A 17,900-nucleotide genomic window follows, 5' to 3' on the forward strand; every position below is an offset into this window, starting at 1 on the left:
CTTGCTCCTCCTCTGGCATAACTTTGACAGAGTCACCCCAAGCCACCATGCAAGCCGCCATGCTGTGAGCACCTGAAACCACAGACCCCCGGGGCTCTTCAGGCCAGTCCCACACTCACCTGCTCGTGGTACTCGATGCCCATGCTCAGTGTGTTGATAAGAATGGCTATCATAATCCCCCGGTTGAAGTACTTGCTCTCCACAATCCTCTTCAGCTTGCTGCCGAAAGCTTTCCACAGGCGGGTGACCTTGTTCTTCTCCTTGGGTTTTTTCTTCTTCCTCCTCCTCCTGCCCCGCTGCTGCTGGAGCTGGTCTCTGTGGTCGCCATGCCGCAGGTCCTGGGTGAACTCGTAGACACCATTGCTGTCGGAGTCGCAGCTATCGGACTCGCTGAAGGCGAACTCGGGGTCCTCCAGGAGGCTGGCGCAGAAGGGACAGTCCTGCAGCTCACAGGTCAGCGTGCCGCCTGGCGGGCTGGGCAGCGGGCAGGCTGCGCTCAGCCCCGACAGCCGGCTGGGCGTCCGCCGGAGACCTGCAAGGGGAGACGTACACCGTGAGCCACCTCACACCCTCAACATGGCAGACAGCCCTGTGTCCCCTCTCGGGCAGTGCTGGGCCTGTCCAGGGCAAAGCAGCTTCTGCCGCATCCTCAAATAAATACAATACCCTAATACAGCCTTCTAGCCATCCATCTTACCAAGTGGCTCTTGCTTTGCCTCATTTTTCCCTCTGCTCCCCTCTCCCCAAGCGCTGACACCCACCCTCTAGTCCCCTCCGTGGACGCAGGGCCGAGGGGCCTCTCCGCACAGCGGGGCAGCCATTTTGTGTTCTGCTGCTGGGGGAAGACTGACTGGCACACCTCTCGCTTCCAATTATTTTTGATTATATCTGACCAGGCTAACATCATTAGCAGTGATCTGAGCACTATCAAGCTGCTACACCCAATTTAGATAGCACTTCCATTTAGCTAATAATGAGGAGGGAGAGGGAGAAATGGACCAAAGGTGGCTACAGACCATGGATCACAGCTCGGAGAGTCACGGAGTCCCTTCAGTCTCCTTCATCCCTCCTTCAGCCTTTAATAAAGCTCAGGTGAATTCTTTGCTTGAGGCACAGGACTGAGTGTTCAGGGTGTTTTAAAATCAAACACATTGCCACATGTTTTGTGGTGTGACGAGAAATGCTGGCTGCCCTCACAGAGCCAAGGTATGGAGATGATATGGACAAGTGTAACAAGGATGATTTGGGTGGAACAGGAACCAGATTTTATTTCCTCTTACTTAGAAACTAAATTCCTAGTTTCCTCATATTTAGGAACCAGATATTAAGGGCAGAAAAAAACCAACAGGAATGCAATACTGCGAGTGTGGGATCCTTCCTATAAAATGCCATTCAAGCATCAATGAAAACTTTTGTTGAGGTTCAGGGAAACAAGATGAAGGGACAGTTTTCCGCTGTAACATGGCCCTGACCGGAGGTTGGATGGGGACGCTTGGATAGGTTTTGGGGAGACCAAGCAAAAGGCAGTGGATGCTCCTGGCTCTGGGCCCAGGAGCTTGGAGCTCACCCAGCAGTAATGCTGCTGATTTCAGCTACTTCTGGCTGACATTTGAGGACGTCTTTAAAGAGAAGGCAGCACCAAACGAAATAAAGCACGCCATTAGCTTGAAAACTGGGTTGTGACAAATCAAAATACATTTTACTTGCCTGAATGTCACTCAGACATCACTGGCCTTCAAAACAGCCTTTCAGGAGAGGACTGTCCTCCTCCTGGTCGTTACATCAAAGACACCAGGAAGATCAGAAATATTTGCCCCCTTACTCAACCCGCAAGCAGCACCAGTGCAGCACTGCACATTAGCACTGTGTTTCTGATTGCGACCGGTCTGACGAGGAAAGACTGCAGTGCAGCCACAGTAGCACGGATAGCAGAGGTAGTGGGCTTGCCAGACGTCTTTTAATGCTATCAAAGTGTTAAAAATTATATGAAAAATACTGGCGCCGCAGATGTCTTCAAAATACCAGAGTCTCCTTGGCTGCTTGCTAAAATAACCTCACAGCATTGCAGGGCACGAGAACACGGAGGAACAGGCTGTACTTTATGCTGTTCAATTCCACAACAAAAGAAGGGAAGAGAATACTCTCTCCCACAATTGCATCTTTCCCAGCAGACACTAACCTTGTTTCCAGCTGGGGCTGTGAGTGCCCTGGCTGCTAATGCCTCCTTAATGCTCTCAATTATCACTTGTGTGCTCTACTTGCACAAGTCTTGCAGTGAGCAGGCTCTGCTTGTTGACTTGCAAGAGTGGAGGGAGAATTAAGTGAAATAGCTCTTTGTTTGCCCAAAGAGGCTGAGGCCAGGAGGGTTGGGTGAGCTGGTGAGCCCACCTCACCTTCCCTGCTGAGCACAGGGAAGGGACTTAACATGGCTACTTTGCTAAATTTAGACTGGGATGGAGAAACATGAGTTGGGAGCTGTGCCTGACAGAGCTACACCCTCAGGAGCTAGCTTATTTGGCACTTAAAGATCCTCCTGAAGCCTGGAAGACACATCCTTCATCCCTGCTGTACAAAGATGGTTGTGGTGCAGAAGTGAATCCAACTCAGCTCTATTGGTGTGGCAGGAGGGGCTGTGGCAGCAGTGGGAAGGAGGGCCTGGAAAGAGCCAGAGCCATGGAGGGGAAGAGCTGGGCACTGACACATTGTGTGACAGGGTCTCCAGATGGACCCGGCTGACTTGCTTCCCTTCCCAGCCCCTGTGCTCCTTAGGGTGCCAGATAAGCTGCTGCTCACCAGCCAAGACCTGCGGTATCCACCCTTTCCCCCAGACAGAACCACACTTCTGAAAGAGACAAAACAATTTCAGGAGATTTGTTTAAAGCATTTTGGCATCCTCTGGGCTGAAATGCCTCTGTAAAAAGAAGATACTATAATTGCATTATTAATAGCAACTTCATCTAACCTCCTGCTTTCAAAGAACCACCACAGGCTACGTGAAAATCTCCTAAGTCACTGAAGTGGCTCTGGGATGTCACAGTTGGGACTGATATCTGGGGCTTTCTTTCCTGAAGAGGACCCCAGCAGCAGATCCCCTTGCAAGCATGAAGAACCAAACCCCTGACCTGAGCACTGCCTTCCAAGCAACAGCTCTCCTGCTCATCCTTGCTTTCCCAGTTACAGACTTCTGCAGAGCCTGGGCTTTTATCTCAAGGTAAATACACATTCTCATAATAACCTTCATTAACTTGCATAGTTAAAGATGAGCCAGTGATTCATATAAAGCCCCTGCTTAACAACGGAAGAACGTTGCAACTAACCTTGCTCCCTTCTGCTAAGCTCCCAAGTGTACAGAAATGTCCGCTGAAGGCAATTTCTATAAACAATCCACTTTACCCTTTTGTATGGTCACTTAAAAAAAAAATATTAACAAAGGCAAGCCACCCAATCTATTTGGCAAACAACCTTTACTGTGACCCCCCCCAAGCTAGACTTGGTATTTTTTCAGTAAATACATCACTAGGATAAATATTTGTGTCCATGCACACACAGATAAACAGTTTTGGAAAACACAGGCATTGAAAAAAACAGATGACTAATATGGCTTAAAGAGATTATAAAATAGAAGCTATATCTTTTTGACTTTTTACTGTTTGAGGGCTTAAGACTCTCTTTTTCAGCCTTTAGCTCCAGCCTAATGAAGCTCCAAACAGAAACATTTTGCCAAATAGAAACCTAAGTGTTGCATGTAATCACTACTCCAGCAGTGGGTGATTTATACATGAAGGGAGATAAAACTACACTAACCAGCAATGCTGGCGTGGCTGCGGTCTGTACAGATAGGGATGGGACAGAGGTACAAAAGAGTCCCCAAGAGATTCCTCATTCATTCAGATTGAATGGAGCTCCAAATCTGCAGTGACAATCAGTCCTACATTTCTTCTGCACATGGGGAAAGACAAGAGGGAAAGCCTGAGACCTGCAGCTCTGCTACACTCCTGCCCTCACATGAATCCTCTGAGGACTACCACAGAGCAAGACCCTGCAGTGGCCATGGGCCTTCCTCCAAACCTCCTTCTTCTTGCCAAAAAGAAATTCGGAGGCTCAGGGGCCTGTCAGAGCAGAACTAGGGATTTCTAGAAGTGTCTGTTCTGAGTTTTTTCAGTGCCTCCCTGTTTTAAACTTCATGTGTTTCCTATACCTTATGCTTCTCCACCAGCTTCCACCTGCTCTTCCCTTTCAAGGTACCATCTCCCAGCAGCTGGGGCTTCTCTGCTGCAGGGCTGCAGCCGGCAGGTCCGTCATTCACCAGAGATGTAATTCCAGGGGCTGCATAGAGCTGTTCTTGGGTGGGAACAGAGGGAGAACCTCCGGGATATCATGAAGCACATGAGCGGAGTTCAAAAACACATGCTTTGTAACCACGGAAAAGAAGCCTCCAGCAGCGGCCTGAACTCACTGCCTGGACCATCCTGTATCTTGCTTTACCCAATGACTGCAAATACAACGGTAGAAGGAACAGAGCTCTCAGTCCCTCAACCTGTCCTACTGGCTTCAGCGCTCAGTTCAAACAGCATTCACAAAACAGCCTCCATCTTCAGCACCCTATATGGCTACCATTAACACCTTAACTCTTGAGCAATTTGCCCTTCGCCCAGTTTTTCTAAGCAAAAAAAAATCAGCTTGTTTGTCCTTACCATGTTCTCCTACCAGTTGCTGCAGCTTCCCATAAGAATCCGTGCCCAAATTTACAGGGCTATTAACCACAGCCACAGGTGAATTGCCATTCTTCTTTCCTTTGGGAACCGGAACAGAACTGGGTTTGCTAGTTGGAGAAGGCAGGATGGTAGGATAGTTCATGTTGCCATGGTTGGAGAGTCCAGCAGTCAATTTAATGCTTGCAGGGGCATTGGAAGACTTACAGTTCACTTGTGGTCCTTCAACATGGCAGTCTGCATGGTAAATGCTGTGCACAGACTCCGAATCTGGAGGAGGAGCAGGGCTCTGCAACTTGGGTGATGGAGAAGGAAGCATCAATTGGCCTCCAGGTTTCATGACCTTGAGTTCCAGGTCACAGATCTCAGGGTTGGAGCGTGGCCCCCGAGGGCTTCCATTGCTGATATGATAGTGATGGTGGTGGTGGTGATGGTGATGGTGGATGAGGTGGTGTATGGAGGTGATGTGCTTTTTGCCTCGGTGGCTTTGCCCATTTGTGGTGCTGTTTGGGTTAACTTTTTTCCGGCGCTTACTCTGCCAGTTATTGTACAGGCGTATTGTCCGCCGTTTCACCTTCCTGAAGATGTGGCATATGTACTTGAGCAGCTCCTCATAGCAGCTACCTGGCTCTGAGAAGCTGGCAATTGTGCTGTCGTTGGAGAGATAACGGGCCCGCTGCTCCTGCATCAGCTGGTTCTCCCGCTGCTTCGTTTCAGAAAACTGTGTTGCTATCACAACCAGGCACAAATTAATCATGAAGAAGGAACCAACCTGGAGAAAACGCAGGGAAAGGAATTAGCAGGGACTTTACAACGCAAGACACACTCTTCACCACCACATGCTGTCTGGACTTGAAGTATGGTTCTTAGAAATCCCGAGATTTCCAAACATGCCAAATCTCAGGGTCTGCTCACCAAATGTTATGTCAACATGTGCCTGAGCTGCTAAATTTGCTCCTAAGCCATGTTAAATTATTTTGGCAATGTCAAAGAAAGCTGTTAACAATAGCCTTCACCACTTTCCTCCCCTCAACAGCGATGACATTTGCTGCTAACGCAGGGTGTATGAAACACAACGCAATCAGTTACCACCACAAAACAGATCACTAGGAAACACTCGGCCAACCTGCAAGGAAAGACATTCTGAAGTCCAATTTGTGCTCTACTGAAACTGCCTCTTCCTCTATCACATCACACTCTGGCATAGTGTGTCCTCATTTTGAGGAGGACAGTCAGGGTCCATGCATCTGTGACCTTGTACTCTTGTATCTCTCTGACACAGACAAATGCATTTCCAGGAGATTTAGTGCTCCTAGAAAGGCCTGATTTATTGTCTGGTTGAGTTGATGAGTTCTGGGTGATACCAGGTTTTCAAAATGAAGTCCCAAGGACAAGAATGTGAAGTGACCTAAGGCTACGTCCTTCCCTCAGCTGTTGAGTCCACAAACTGGTTTTTTACTCCTTGGGTACATAAATCAGCCGAAGGAAAATGTCAAATATTCCCATCGGAGAATCAGTGCCCTTAGGCGTGAAAGGGACTGACGTCAAGAAAGTGCCACTGTCTACATGGCCAAACCTCTGTGCTGTGCTCAGTAGGAAACGTATGGATTTAATCTGGACCATTGTCTGGTGAATCCTCAGGGGAAGCCGTTGGGAGATGGTTTGCAGTGCTATTCTCCAGTTTGTAATATCGGCCTGGATACTGTTGGAGAAGCAGCAAGGGTGCCATTCCCAGTTCCAAGTGACTTGGAGATTAGTCACCTTCTGGCTTTTCTGCAAGAATCCATATGTAGAGAAGGGCTCAAAAGAGCAGAGCATAAATCTCTACTATGCATGGCCCATTGCTAAAGGCTCAAAAATCACTGGCTTCAGAATGCTATCCATTACTGGGCAACTCTCACACTGCTCTGATCCATGTCTTTCCCACTGGTGGTGGGAGCTGTGGTGGTTTGACTTCCCAAGGCCTTCAAAACTACACTGACGAGGATGGGATTATATATAAAGAATATCCAGCCACAAAAGCACTTCGAAGCGCCTCCATCCCAAGTCCTGCCTGACATCTACATGGTACTTTTCTCTCTGCTCTCCTCCTGACTTAAATGCTTAACTTTTCCACAGATGTAGACCCCTGGAAAAGGTTGTGCCCATTGTAAAAAAGGACCTTGCTAACATGAAATAGCAGCTTTTGAAGGCAATCTCCAGCACCTCCAGTGAGTAATACTTTTTTTTTAGGAATAACAGCACCATAAGACCTCAGAAAGGTGCACTGCTATTATTACTGTTATTTAAAGGGCTCAGGTGAAGTTCAATAGTTTGAGGGCCCTTCATTGAAATGAGGTGTCCTCTGGCACACTGAGGCGGCTAAAGGAAGAAAAGCTACAGCCTGTCTGCTTTTTGTTCTGATTAGCAGTTGCTTGGCCAAGGCACAATAGTTAGGATGCATCAAGGTGACAAGACCAAGACTGGGAGAATAAGAGGGAGGGAAGACCATATGGCTTGACAAGCTGTGACTATGCATCACATGTGACACTAAAATGGACTGTCGTAGCCAATAATCTGTCCCCACAGCACTAATCACAACCTGCATGATTACGCTTTATGGCAGGAGGAAGGTCTCCCACTCTGAATCCTAGCTGGCTCTTCTCTGTGAAAAGCCCAGAGAAAAGCTTTTCCCGACAAGGAATGGGAGCATCTCACAGTTCATACTTACTATTATAAGCAATATAAAATATATAAAATTGTAAAAAGAATGTGCATCCATCACATAATACATGATGTCAACCCATCCTTCCAGGGTTATAACCTACAGGAAGACAGAGAAAGAAAGTGTAAGAACAAAAGTCAACCAAAAAGTTAGTAAACATCAGTCCTCTGACAGTGCCTGGTACTCATCACTCCACAGCATCTCTCAGGATCCATCCAGACCTGCTGCACTTCTTTTCCCAGTTGGCTTAGGATAGCAGCAATGTGTGACCAAAGGACTGGCCTGAGGTTTCTACAGGAATCTGGTACAATTGAAATAATAAAATATTACCATAAAACATCTGAAACACTGGTTCTGAGCCAGTCCAAAGAAATTCCAAGGAGGAATTATAAACAAAACAAAAGCCTCTCTGTGCAGAGATCTGGGCTTTTACCTTAGGCTCCTGGTTTTGTAATGCTACCCGTAAAATTCCTAAGTTTTTAAGTCAGTTTTGTTTCTGTAAACCAATTTCTTTGTGATTCCTACTGGCTCACCCTTACAACTGCATCACCAATATCATAGTGGGAAAGCATCTGAATGGAAGAGAGTTACTTTAATTAAATGTCGAATTGATTTCATACTCATTTTCTCAGTCTTCCTTCTACTAAAAAAGAAGCTGAGGATTTAATTAACACCACACAGGCTGTGTGCAGAGCAAAGCGTATTCTGCCATGTAATTTACACTTTTTATTTAGATAAAACATACCAGACTTCTAGTGCTATCTTGCTACTAGTCCTAGAGCTGAAATTCCAACACAATTTCCACCAAAATTGAAGCTCCTGTCTGAATTGACTTGCACTGACGTACCCTATTCGCTATGCCTAATGTGAGCCTTGGTGGTCCTAGCATAAACCCAGAATTGCCACCTGCCTCCAATTTCAGTGGCATCACTCCTAATTTAAACCATGTTTGCAGTGAAAGAACTGTGAATTAGCTTGCTGTAAACAAGAAAAGGATCAAGCTTCCTCGGTGTAGAGGACTTTCTGTATGGTGTGTACAGAAAAGCTGATCCATAAAGCACTTGCTGTTGAGGCAGTGAATAAAACAATGTTTCTGTCACACCTGGAGCATCAGGGCAAAACACTTTCAGGGAAGTCAGACATGAATCCTTGCCACTTTTCTCCTGTTTTTTTTTTTTTTTTTTTTTTTTTTTTTACTCAAGGAGCTGGAAGAAGCTCCTAGATATGGATCTTTGGTATATGACCACATCTGCAAGGAGGAGAGCATTGCTGTACACACAACCATCAGTACTCACGGTTTCCCTGAGACTGTTGGAGCACCTTGCATCAGTTCATGGGTGCTGGAAGAGAAACACTACCTACTCTTGATTCCTCTCACCCTAAAGTCAAATGTGGTGATGTCTTACCAGCAAGTTTTCAAACCCACTTTGCATACTGAAGCACATGTAACTTAACATCCACCATGCAGCTGAGTGAGAAGAAGCCAGCAAATACAGCTCCATGCTAAATCCAATAAACATGATTGCCAAGGAGCAGGTAAAAATTGTCTGTGCAGATGTTTTACTCTGTCAGCATTGCTAAAGACTTTGAGCAATCAGGTCTGATGACATGCTGGCTGCATTTACACAAACTGCACCCAGCTCTCCTGTTCCTCATTACGTGCATTAGATATTCTTTCATATCACATCCTCGCTGCTGGTTAGTGATGTACAGGTACCAGACAGCAATGCTATGCTTCCAGTGGCATGGGTTTAACAAAACCAAAAAGAATGCTTTTGGTCAACATGAACCCCAGAGATCAATCTGTGGTAGAAAGTTTTCAGCAACAGACACATTTTTTTGTGTGGATGAAAGTGCTGTTATTCACTCTGGAGTCTGAGAAGGGGTTAAGCTGTCTGGGCAGACACAGGCAGTAATCAGTCCCTTCAGCGGTGTGAAATGGACAAGCAATCAAACTCAAACTGCCCTTTTCTGCCTTTCCTTTAACACTGTTGAAACATTTATAGAGAGCAAAGTTCTTTTTGGCCGCGTTCCTTGTCTGTGTGGGCTGTGCACAGCAGCCGATCATCTCTTGCACTTGATGCCTGTGTACGTTCATGGGGAAACTGGAGGGATCAAGTTGGGAGGTGACACAAGGCTAAACCAAATCACTGCCAACTACCTCAGAAATAGTCTCCTTTGTGCTCTTCAAAGTCCTCTCCCTTCCTTCCCCTCTATTTGGATGGGCATTCCAGAGTCAGGTTGCCACAGCTGGCACTCCATCCATTTACACTTGGGGATGAAAAATGAGCCCAGGGACTCCAAACATATTGGATACACCTCTTCACCAAATTTGTATTTGGCTCGCAATCCTCACATCAATTGTATTAAAAGGATTAAACACAGAGCCCTCTCTACAAAAGGAGTTACCTGAGGGCTGCTGTTGGGCTTCTGCGGGCACTGCAAGCTTCCCACCTGGGAAACAGCTGCTGAGACAAGAGTGAGGGCCAACCAACAGTTATAGAGGTATTTTTCTTGCATGCTAGACAGCATTTTCAGCAAGAATCAATCAACACACCACTTTTCTCCTCTGGAGGGCTGAAAATGCACATCCGGCTCTCAGAATATTTAAGATGTAATTAGAATTTGCATTATTTACTACTCACTTGTAAACCAAAGGGATACAGGAGGCATAAACAGACCGCTGGGCTTTTGTTCTCCTGTTTGACATCTTTGTGGATTCTTTCTTGGACTCACCACCCAGTATAAATGCAGCAGTACCTAGGGGAAGGATTCCCGAGCTGCCGAGGATTAGAGAGTACTAGCAATCCTGTAAGAGAGCGTGCTCACAGACATCTGTCTTCTTTTTTTAATCAAATAGCTCTGGCGAAATGCAGGACAACACACATGCATAGCCACCTGTCTGGACTGAAACAGTGTCTATGATTTTTACAGCCTGATTCTTGCCATGCTGTGGACCTCTTTCGTGCTCTCCTTTAAAGTGTTCTGAATGACTTTATGAGTACATTTTTACCTACTCCAAGCTCTCATTGCATATCCCCAGCAAGGCCTTGGTGTAAATGGGAACCAGACCATTTGAATTCGCCAACACCTGGTCTATCCAACATGAAATAAACTCTTTAACCGTTTTTGGAACCAAGTCAAAGGCATCTGCACTGGTGCAAGGTTCACTGCTGCAATACACAGTTTGATCCTATGCACTTATTTTCAGACCAGATGAACTCAGAGGGAAAGCTAGCAACTCTCGCTATTCTCCCAAGAACATGGATATATTTTTTCAGTGTTGTTTTGCCTACTGTTCCTCCCTTGGGGCACCCTGAATGCAGTATCACCTACTTCACTAAGCAAAAATGACTTCCTCCTCTCTTCAATTTCCAATCTGATTAATCCAGTTGACTGCAGCTCCAGCATTTGGCCCTCCAAGCCCTTTATAGATGTCTTCCAAGGACCTGGAGCACCTTTCTTGTGCTTTCCAATCTCAGCAATTCATTCTCAGTAATTAAATTCTGTTCAAGCCATGGTTGTTCACAGACAGACATATTAAAGTGTCTCCAAATGTACCAGTTCAAAGCTTCCAATAAATGCAACATACAATTATTTATCAACAGAGACAAGTCAGCAAGAAACACGTTTCCTAATTCTGCTCTGATGAAAAAGATGTGCAAGATACGTGGCACATCTGCAGGGAAATAGCTGAAAGATTCAATTAAGATGATTGGCAAGGTTGTCCTGGAGGGTGCTGTCAACTGTAATCACTTGCTGCAGACCCATGGAAAAGGACATGCTGCCCCCTTAGCATGGGGAAATGATTTTTGCCTTCAAAGGACTGAGACTCTGGGCAGAGAACAGAGCTGTCCTCTAACCCATTGGAGATCCTGTATGATGCTCAGTCTGATTCTCCTTGCCTGCTCATTCAGTTCCTTACCTCTTACACAGCATGGGCAGGGATGGGATAAATCATTTGTCTCCCATTTACACCTATGAGGCTGAGTACTGTGTACTGAGTACTGCCCTGAGCCTTGTGTCTGATCCTCTCTCCCATCACTGCAAGGATTTACCAGAAAGCTCACTCAGGGGAATGTAAAGACAGATTTTGACTTCATTGATCTTTGGCTTGGACACTATTCATGCAGTCCCCAGTCAGGCACTCCCTGACCACCATACTAATATGAGCAGGATGAGAGTAGACAATCAGATTTTTTTTTTTCTTTTTTTGTCTTCTGTTCTGTGATTCTGATCCTCTTGGTTTGCTCATGCCACAATAATTTCATCAGTTGTAACAAAGATGCTTGCCTGATTTATAGTAGCATGACTGGGGACAGAATCAGGTCTTCTAGTCAAGTTAATCAGAATCAATCTAAAACTCCAGAGTGAAAATCACAAGGGAGATGTAGATTAAAGACACTGGCAATTAACTCCGATCTCCTCACTGTTCCCAGGGAGACAGGAGGTTCACTTTGTTTTTTTTCTGGGGTCACTTCAAAGGCCTCTGCAGAACAATTTGTTTTATTATGTCAATAAGTTTTCATCATAAAAATCCCCATCTTTGAGCTCTGCCAAAATTTTTGCAAGTTCTTGGCTATAATCAATTCAAGAGCAGGTTATTTTTTGCTTTAGTGTCAGTTAAGAAAAAGAAAAAAGAATCATTTGGGGGAAAAAAACATGCAAACTCCAACCCAAGCTACTTTAATTAGTGAAGTCAAATACTGAATTACTTTCTGTGTATTAGAAAGCACTAATGGCTAGTGCCAGATGGACTGCTGCAGATAGAAATCAACCTTGAGGTGCCACTAATCAATCGAGGAATGTTTGGAAAATTACTGTGTGAAGTGAAGCTGAAAAGATTATAACAACTGAACACATAGCATACAAAACTCCAGCCCAGCCCTGAGGCCTGATCTTTCTCATGGCAAGATTTCACTTCTGGATTACTTGAACAGACTTCTCACACTTTGATCAAAACCCCTAAAAAGCACAGCTCTGGCAAACAGAAATTGCCTTGGTGGTTGATTTCAGAATTGCAGGTGCTTGCTCAACTCAGTGCCTGGTCGAAGCAGGAGATGATACAGAGAAACCCAAGTGTTTCCAAACCATTTGAAGCGTTCATCTTAATTGACATCTATAATTTGCACTCAGCCTCTTTCTCTTTGGCCTAAATTGAGTCCTTTGGGGACAAGATGGGCATTATCTGCATCAAAATCAATTATGCTGAACTGAACAATAACTCTGAGGACTGCCATGATTATTTGCTTTTGTTTGGTTTTTATCTCATCATTTCCCTGGGCCTGCTGCAAGGTTTTTTTATTTCTCATTTTTATAAACCTCATCAAGACAAGATCTAATGATACAATAAATTGCGAGAGCTATTAATTACTATGATGGTCTCAGTAAGTTCTTTAAGGCCTTCAAGTATTTATTTCTGAAATCCTCTTATCTATATATTCTTCCCTCCTGGGAACATTAATTTGGCTAGCAATCACTGACCAATGAATAATGGAGTATTCCTTTTCCGTATGCAGAGTGCTTGGCAGCTAACCAAATCACTATTTTTGAAGTCAACTTCACAATTTTAATTATTTCCTTGTGGCACATGTTGTTAAGTAACCTCTGTGGTCAGAAAAACAGGTTTTATTATATTCTGAGTAATGTCCTTTGAACAGATGCTTTTCCTTTCACTTTGAGGGCCTGCTTACATCTAAAGAGGCTTTAGCCATTTCTTTATAAATTTAGAGTCTTGCAAAGCATGCATCTGCTCTGAAAAGTGGCCCTGCAAAACAGAAAAATAAAAGGAAACTGTGCAACCTTGCATTTGTTTGTGATTTGTGACCTCTCAAATTTGTTCCACATAAATGTGACCTCTGGTCAGCATCACCAGTTCACAGTGGATCTTGAAAAGCAGAGTGCAGCCAGCGCACAATGAAGTTGGACATATCGCTGATGCTGTTATTGGTGGCCCAGAACCTCATGAAAGTGAAGCTACAAGCTTAAAAATGGCACAAAAATTTAACAGCTTTTGCTACAAAAGGAAGATTAGTTGCCATCTCTCCATTTCACACTAAATAATGCAAGATTCTCATCTGATAGCAAAAACATCACTGATTTCAGATGACTGCTGCTTGTAACAAACCACATCTCAGTCCATATTCATGAGGTTTGATTTACTGTGATAATTATCCTGTCTTCATTGTTTGTGTAAAGTATCTTATGCACAGACAATGTATTTAACTGTTTAGCTTCAGCAATAATGAGTCCATTATCATAGAGAGAGCCATAAATCAGTTTCATAGCAGAGCAAAGCTGAAAGATGAAGAGTCTGCAATGAGAAGAGAACCGAAGCCAGACTGAGATCCTTGCTTACAGATGAGCGTACCATATAGCCATTATACAAATGACAGCGCTTCCTCAGACACCACTGTCTGGAACACAGCAGCAGGTTGAGGTACTGGTCCAAATGCAAAAAGCAAGGATTTTTGTTAATTGTATTGTTACACTTTGTTTAAATTATATTAGAGACTATTATGGACAAAGGGTGCACAGCTTCAAGCACAACTAGCCCTCTGTACAACTGAAAAAAACACATTTCAGGTGTCCAAGTGTCTAAGTTTTGTCTATTCATGCTAATCAGAGTGGGGGGGAGTGTCTTATTCTCCTGGATGGATCTGTCAACTCAACACAGTCGAGACAGTTGTGTGGGGACATCAGGGTAAAGGAGCTGAACCTTTGGCCTAGCATACAAGTCTCCCCTAGGCTATGCAAAACTCACAGTGTAAGGTGCAAAAGCAGCAACCGATCATGGAGCAGGTTTGGGGCTATCAAACCAAAGTAAGATTTCCCTGTAAGAACTGTTGATGCACCTCAAGACCAGTAGCTTTTTCATCACCTAACTGGACTCCAGATTAGGCCACGGCTTGCTGCAGGCATTTCTCTTTCTGCTCGGTATAAAAGAATTATGATTGAGGTAGGATGAAACCCTCCCAAAGCTACAGAGTTTGCAGCAGGTTTCTGTGCCACCCTGGGTCCCTCCAATACCTCCCATAGGTTAGCGGGCCCAGACCTGGACTCAGGATGGCCTCTTTGACTTGTGCTATAAGGCACAATTCCTTCTAGCCTTCAAAATAAAGGAGATTTTTCAAAAGCAACTAATCCACTTGGAAGCACACTCTGAGATGCTTTAAAGGGGCTGGATATTTTTAGATTGGGTGTTCAGCATGAAAGCTCTTCAAATGCAGAAAATGTTTATTTGGCTGACCAAATTAAAAAAAGCAACACCAACAGAACTCAACCCCCATCATTTAGAGTGAAATATTTTTAGTTATCCAAAACAAATTCAAATCTAGTGACAAAGCATCATCTTGAAGAAGTGGAAATGAAAAGCTTATAACTCTTTTCCCTTTTTTCTCCCCAGCCAAAACTTCTTGCCAAATTCAGCACAGATAAGCATTGTTGACACATAACACCAGTTTAAAGAATGAACCATTTGACAAAATGTCCTTTTGGCCAAAACATTATCTACTCAATGAACTCTGAAAACAGAGGCACCCAGTGTGACCGCTGCTTCTGAAAAACATGGCCCACAAAACTATATGTTGCACCCACAAATACAATTGCAGTCAGAAGCCTCAGGCTCTTTCACTTCCTTCCGCTCCAGTGTGCCTTTTGGCTGTTCCCCCAAATATTTAAGACTACTGAAAGTGGAAGAACAGAGGCTGCAGCAGACAGGCAAGCGTATTAGTAGCATCTTGCATACAATACTTTTGAGACACTGAGGTAACCATTTCTGAGCTGTCATTTTGTAAGGAACTTGGTTGAGGTATCCTGAGGTCACAGCAACAAAGCAAGAGAAATGGGCCCCCAAAAGGTCCCTATTAATATCCATCTGAGTGACAGCCCAGCTAAGAGGAAGATGTGTGAGTAGGAACCAAGAGGAATGACCCTGACAATTCTGTCCTGCCAGCAGGTTCCAGGGTGGAGGTTTACTCTGAGGGAAAGCAATGTTAGAGCTTCAGGTCTTGTCTCCTCGAACAAGACCTCTTTTCTTGACTGAGTGACAGTCAAGAGCGACTTCAAGATCGTTCTTGTGTTTGGCCACAGCAGAAGTGCATTGAAGTGCATGTCATTTTTCCTTTAATTTGAATGGAAGATATGATTCCTGTTACAGATTTAGCTGAAAGATTTCCAGGCAAGGGAGAAATCTTCAGGGAAGGATTTCAATCATGCTGAACAGAGACTGAAACAATGTGAAGTGGGCAACGGCTGTGGAACAGATCAGGGCACTAAACAATGGTAAAATGAGACAAATGAACCTTTCTCTTTCCAAACCTGAGATCTTCCCCCAAGGCCTGTACCTTCTCAGCTGGCCCGTCTACAGGCACAGCTTGCCGGGGTGGAGATCCTGGCACAAGCAGAGTCAGCAACACTGAGACAAAACGAAGCTCCTCATCAGCACATAGCACAGGGTCAAAATGAATAAATCCTTGATTAGATTGAGATAGCTTACACAAGCTCCCAGGGGCTTTTTTGACAAGCTAGAGCACAGAAGAGGTAACTTCACATGGAAACAAAAGGGCTATTTCGGCAGGTGGCCTGCAGCATACGGCTGTCACTGTCAGCTGTCGTACCTGCTCAGGCAGCCTGCCATCGCTTTGGGAGTAAAGTCTCCGCAGAAGGACAAATGAAGGAAGACGTGGGTGGCATCGATTCCGCCACTTTCCCACCCCAAACTTGTTCTCTCTCCTGAGCTGGTCACCCCCACTTTCGTGGCTGTAACATACTCCTAGCTGTGGTGAGACCAGGTGCAAAGAGAAGCTCTCAGTCTAAGCACAGCATCAAGATAACACCTTGAACTCTTGCTGCTGCTGACAGTTCCTTTAATGCTGCTCTACTATCAGACATCTTTCTTCAGAAGGTGATTCAGCTTTTCCTTTCTTGGGCATTCTTATCATGTCTTGTGCCTGCTGGGCTGTCTTCAGCTCTCGTGAACACAACAAGGCTTTTTTTTTTTCCTGACAGCAGCAAGGGGGCTGCTGAATGCAAAACAGTCCCCTCTGAGAATTCCCTCGCTAGGGCCTTCTGATGATGGGCCAGAGATGTGTTACTTGTATGACTTGATTAACTTGTTAACCGAGATGTCTCCTTAAGCAAAACCTCGTAGAAGCAATATGCACTCAGAATAACATAAGCGAGAAACAGAATCATGAATCTGAGCGCTGCATCCAAGAACTAATTTCAAGAGGGTCTTCATTAAGGAAGCCCCTTAGAAAAGGTAGCTACTTCTGAAATACCACATGTGAAGAAGAGGCTATAGAAAAGGTAACTCAGCCAGGCCCAGCAATGTCAGAGCCCCTCTGAACTGCCAAAGCTCTCCTCTATTTCCCGAAACGTCCATGTAATTTTTTTTCCTGTACATTTGCTCTCAAAGTTCTGTCCTTCCAACTGCATCCTGAAAAGCGGCAGAGGAACAGCTTGTTCCCTTGGTCTCATCTTGGTTCTGCCTAGCTGAATGTTATTGCTCCTTCAACTTTGCCTCACTAGTTTTACCAAAAGCCTTGCCTCCTGATGTAAAGTGCTATTATAGTCTTACTTTTCTGGAAGTCAGACATGAAATCATCCAAGCAATGGTTCTGTTGTTTGCAAGGTAGTCTAAATCATCTCTTCTTCCCAAACTATGTATCTTACCAGCCATCCAACCCCCCTTTGTTTTAATGGGGTTTCTGCATTCAGGCCTGGCCACTCCAAGACTGATGGTTAGGAAGGTGGCAGTGTTTTGGTTGCTCCACTAAGATTGTCAGTAATTCAAATTAAATTGGACTTTGGTTAGGTGGGTAATTCATCATTTGCAGTGTGACAACAATACCTGTAATTACTGCTCTTATTGTTGTGGCTGAAATTCATGTGCAATAAAGGGATCTTAATATCATGCCAAACCTCACAGTTAATTTAGGTTCCATCTCCTTTCATTTACTCTGTAATAAGCTAATTAGTTCACATAATTTGCCATTGAACATGCCTTTGTAACAAATATATACATGAATTAGCCTATTACACAACAAATGAGGGGAATCAAAACATGAATCATTTGCAGGGTTACATAAGGAATTATTATCCTTTCAAACACCCATGGATGCAGCCATTGTCTTTATTGCTTTAAGATTTTATTATTTGCACTAGGTTGGTTCTCATGTCTGATGCCTCTGACTTACTCTTCTGCTTGCAAGGTCAACAATGCATTTCACTGTTTGGTACGCCCCACTATCACGTGCCAGGTTGCTTGCGAGTTCAGGATCACTACCATGAAAGTTAAGTGTCTTTCAGCTTGGCTGCTTAAATCCAAATTCTGGCAGCTGAAAGAGCTTGGCCGTACTGCCGGCCTCCTGCCTTGGCACACCATTCACAAGGACGTTTTGGAGTAGAGATCTTCAGATTTCCCTGTCAAAGTCTGCTTTTGGTTTTGTTTGTTTGCAGTCTGCACAGTATCAAACTGCATC

The 17,900-nt window shown here is 44.6% G+C and overlaps 1 protein-coding gene across 2 annotated transcripts in view; it reads right to left on the minus strand.

The window, feature by feature from the left end:
• The window catches only part of CACNA1H (calcium voltage-gated channel subunit alpha1 H), a 127,705-nt gene that overhangs the window by 84,234 nt on the left and 25,571 nt on the right, over positions 1-17,900 (minus strand). For both annotated transcript variants that reach the window (XM_087731453.1, XM_087731452.1), the window contains exons 6-8: positions 7,423-7,515; positions 4,695-5,484; positions 120-532 (exon numbers count right to left, since the gene is read on the minus strand). In XM_087731453.1, the coding sequence (XP_087587579.1) occupies positions 120-532; positions 4,695-5,484; positions 7,423-7,515 (1,296 nt within the window). The remainder of the gene's footprint in view (positions 1-119; positions 533-4,694; positions 5,485-7,422; positions 7,516-17,900) is intronic.

This window comes from Nipponia nippon, unplaced genomic scaffold (assembly GCF_047370975.1).
Source record: "Nipponia nippon isolate SJK-2023a ecotype South Korea unplaced genomic scaffold, ASM4737097v1 scaffold_5, whole genome shotgun sequence".
Classification (NCBI taxonomy): Eukaryota; Metazoa; Chordata; class Aves; order Pelecaniformes; family Threskiornithidae; genus Nipponia; species Nipponia nippon.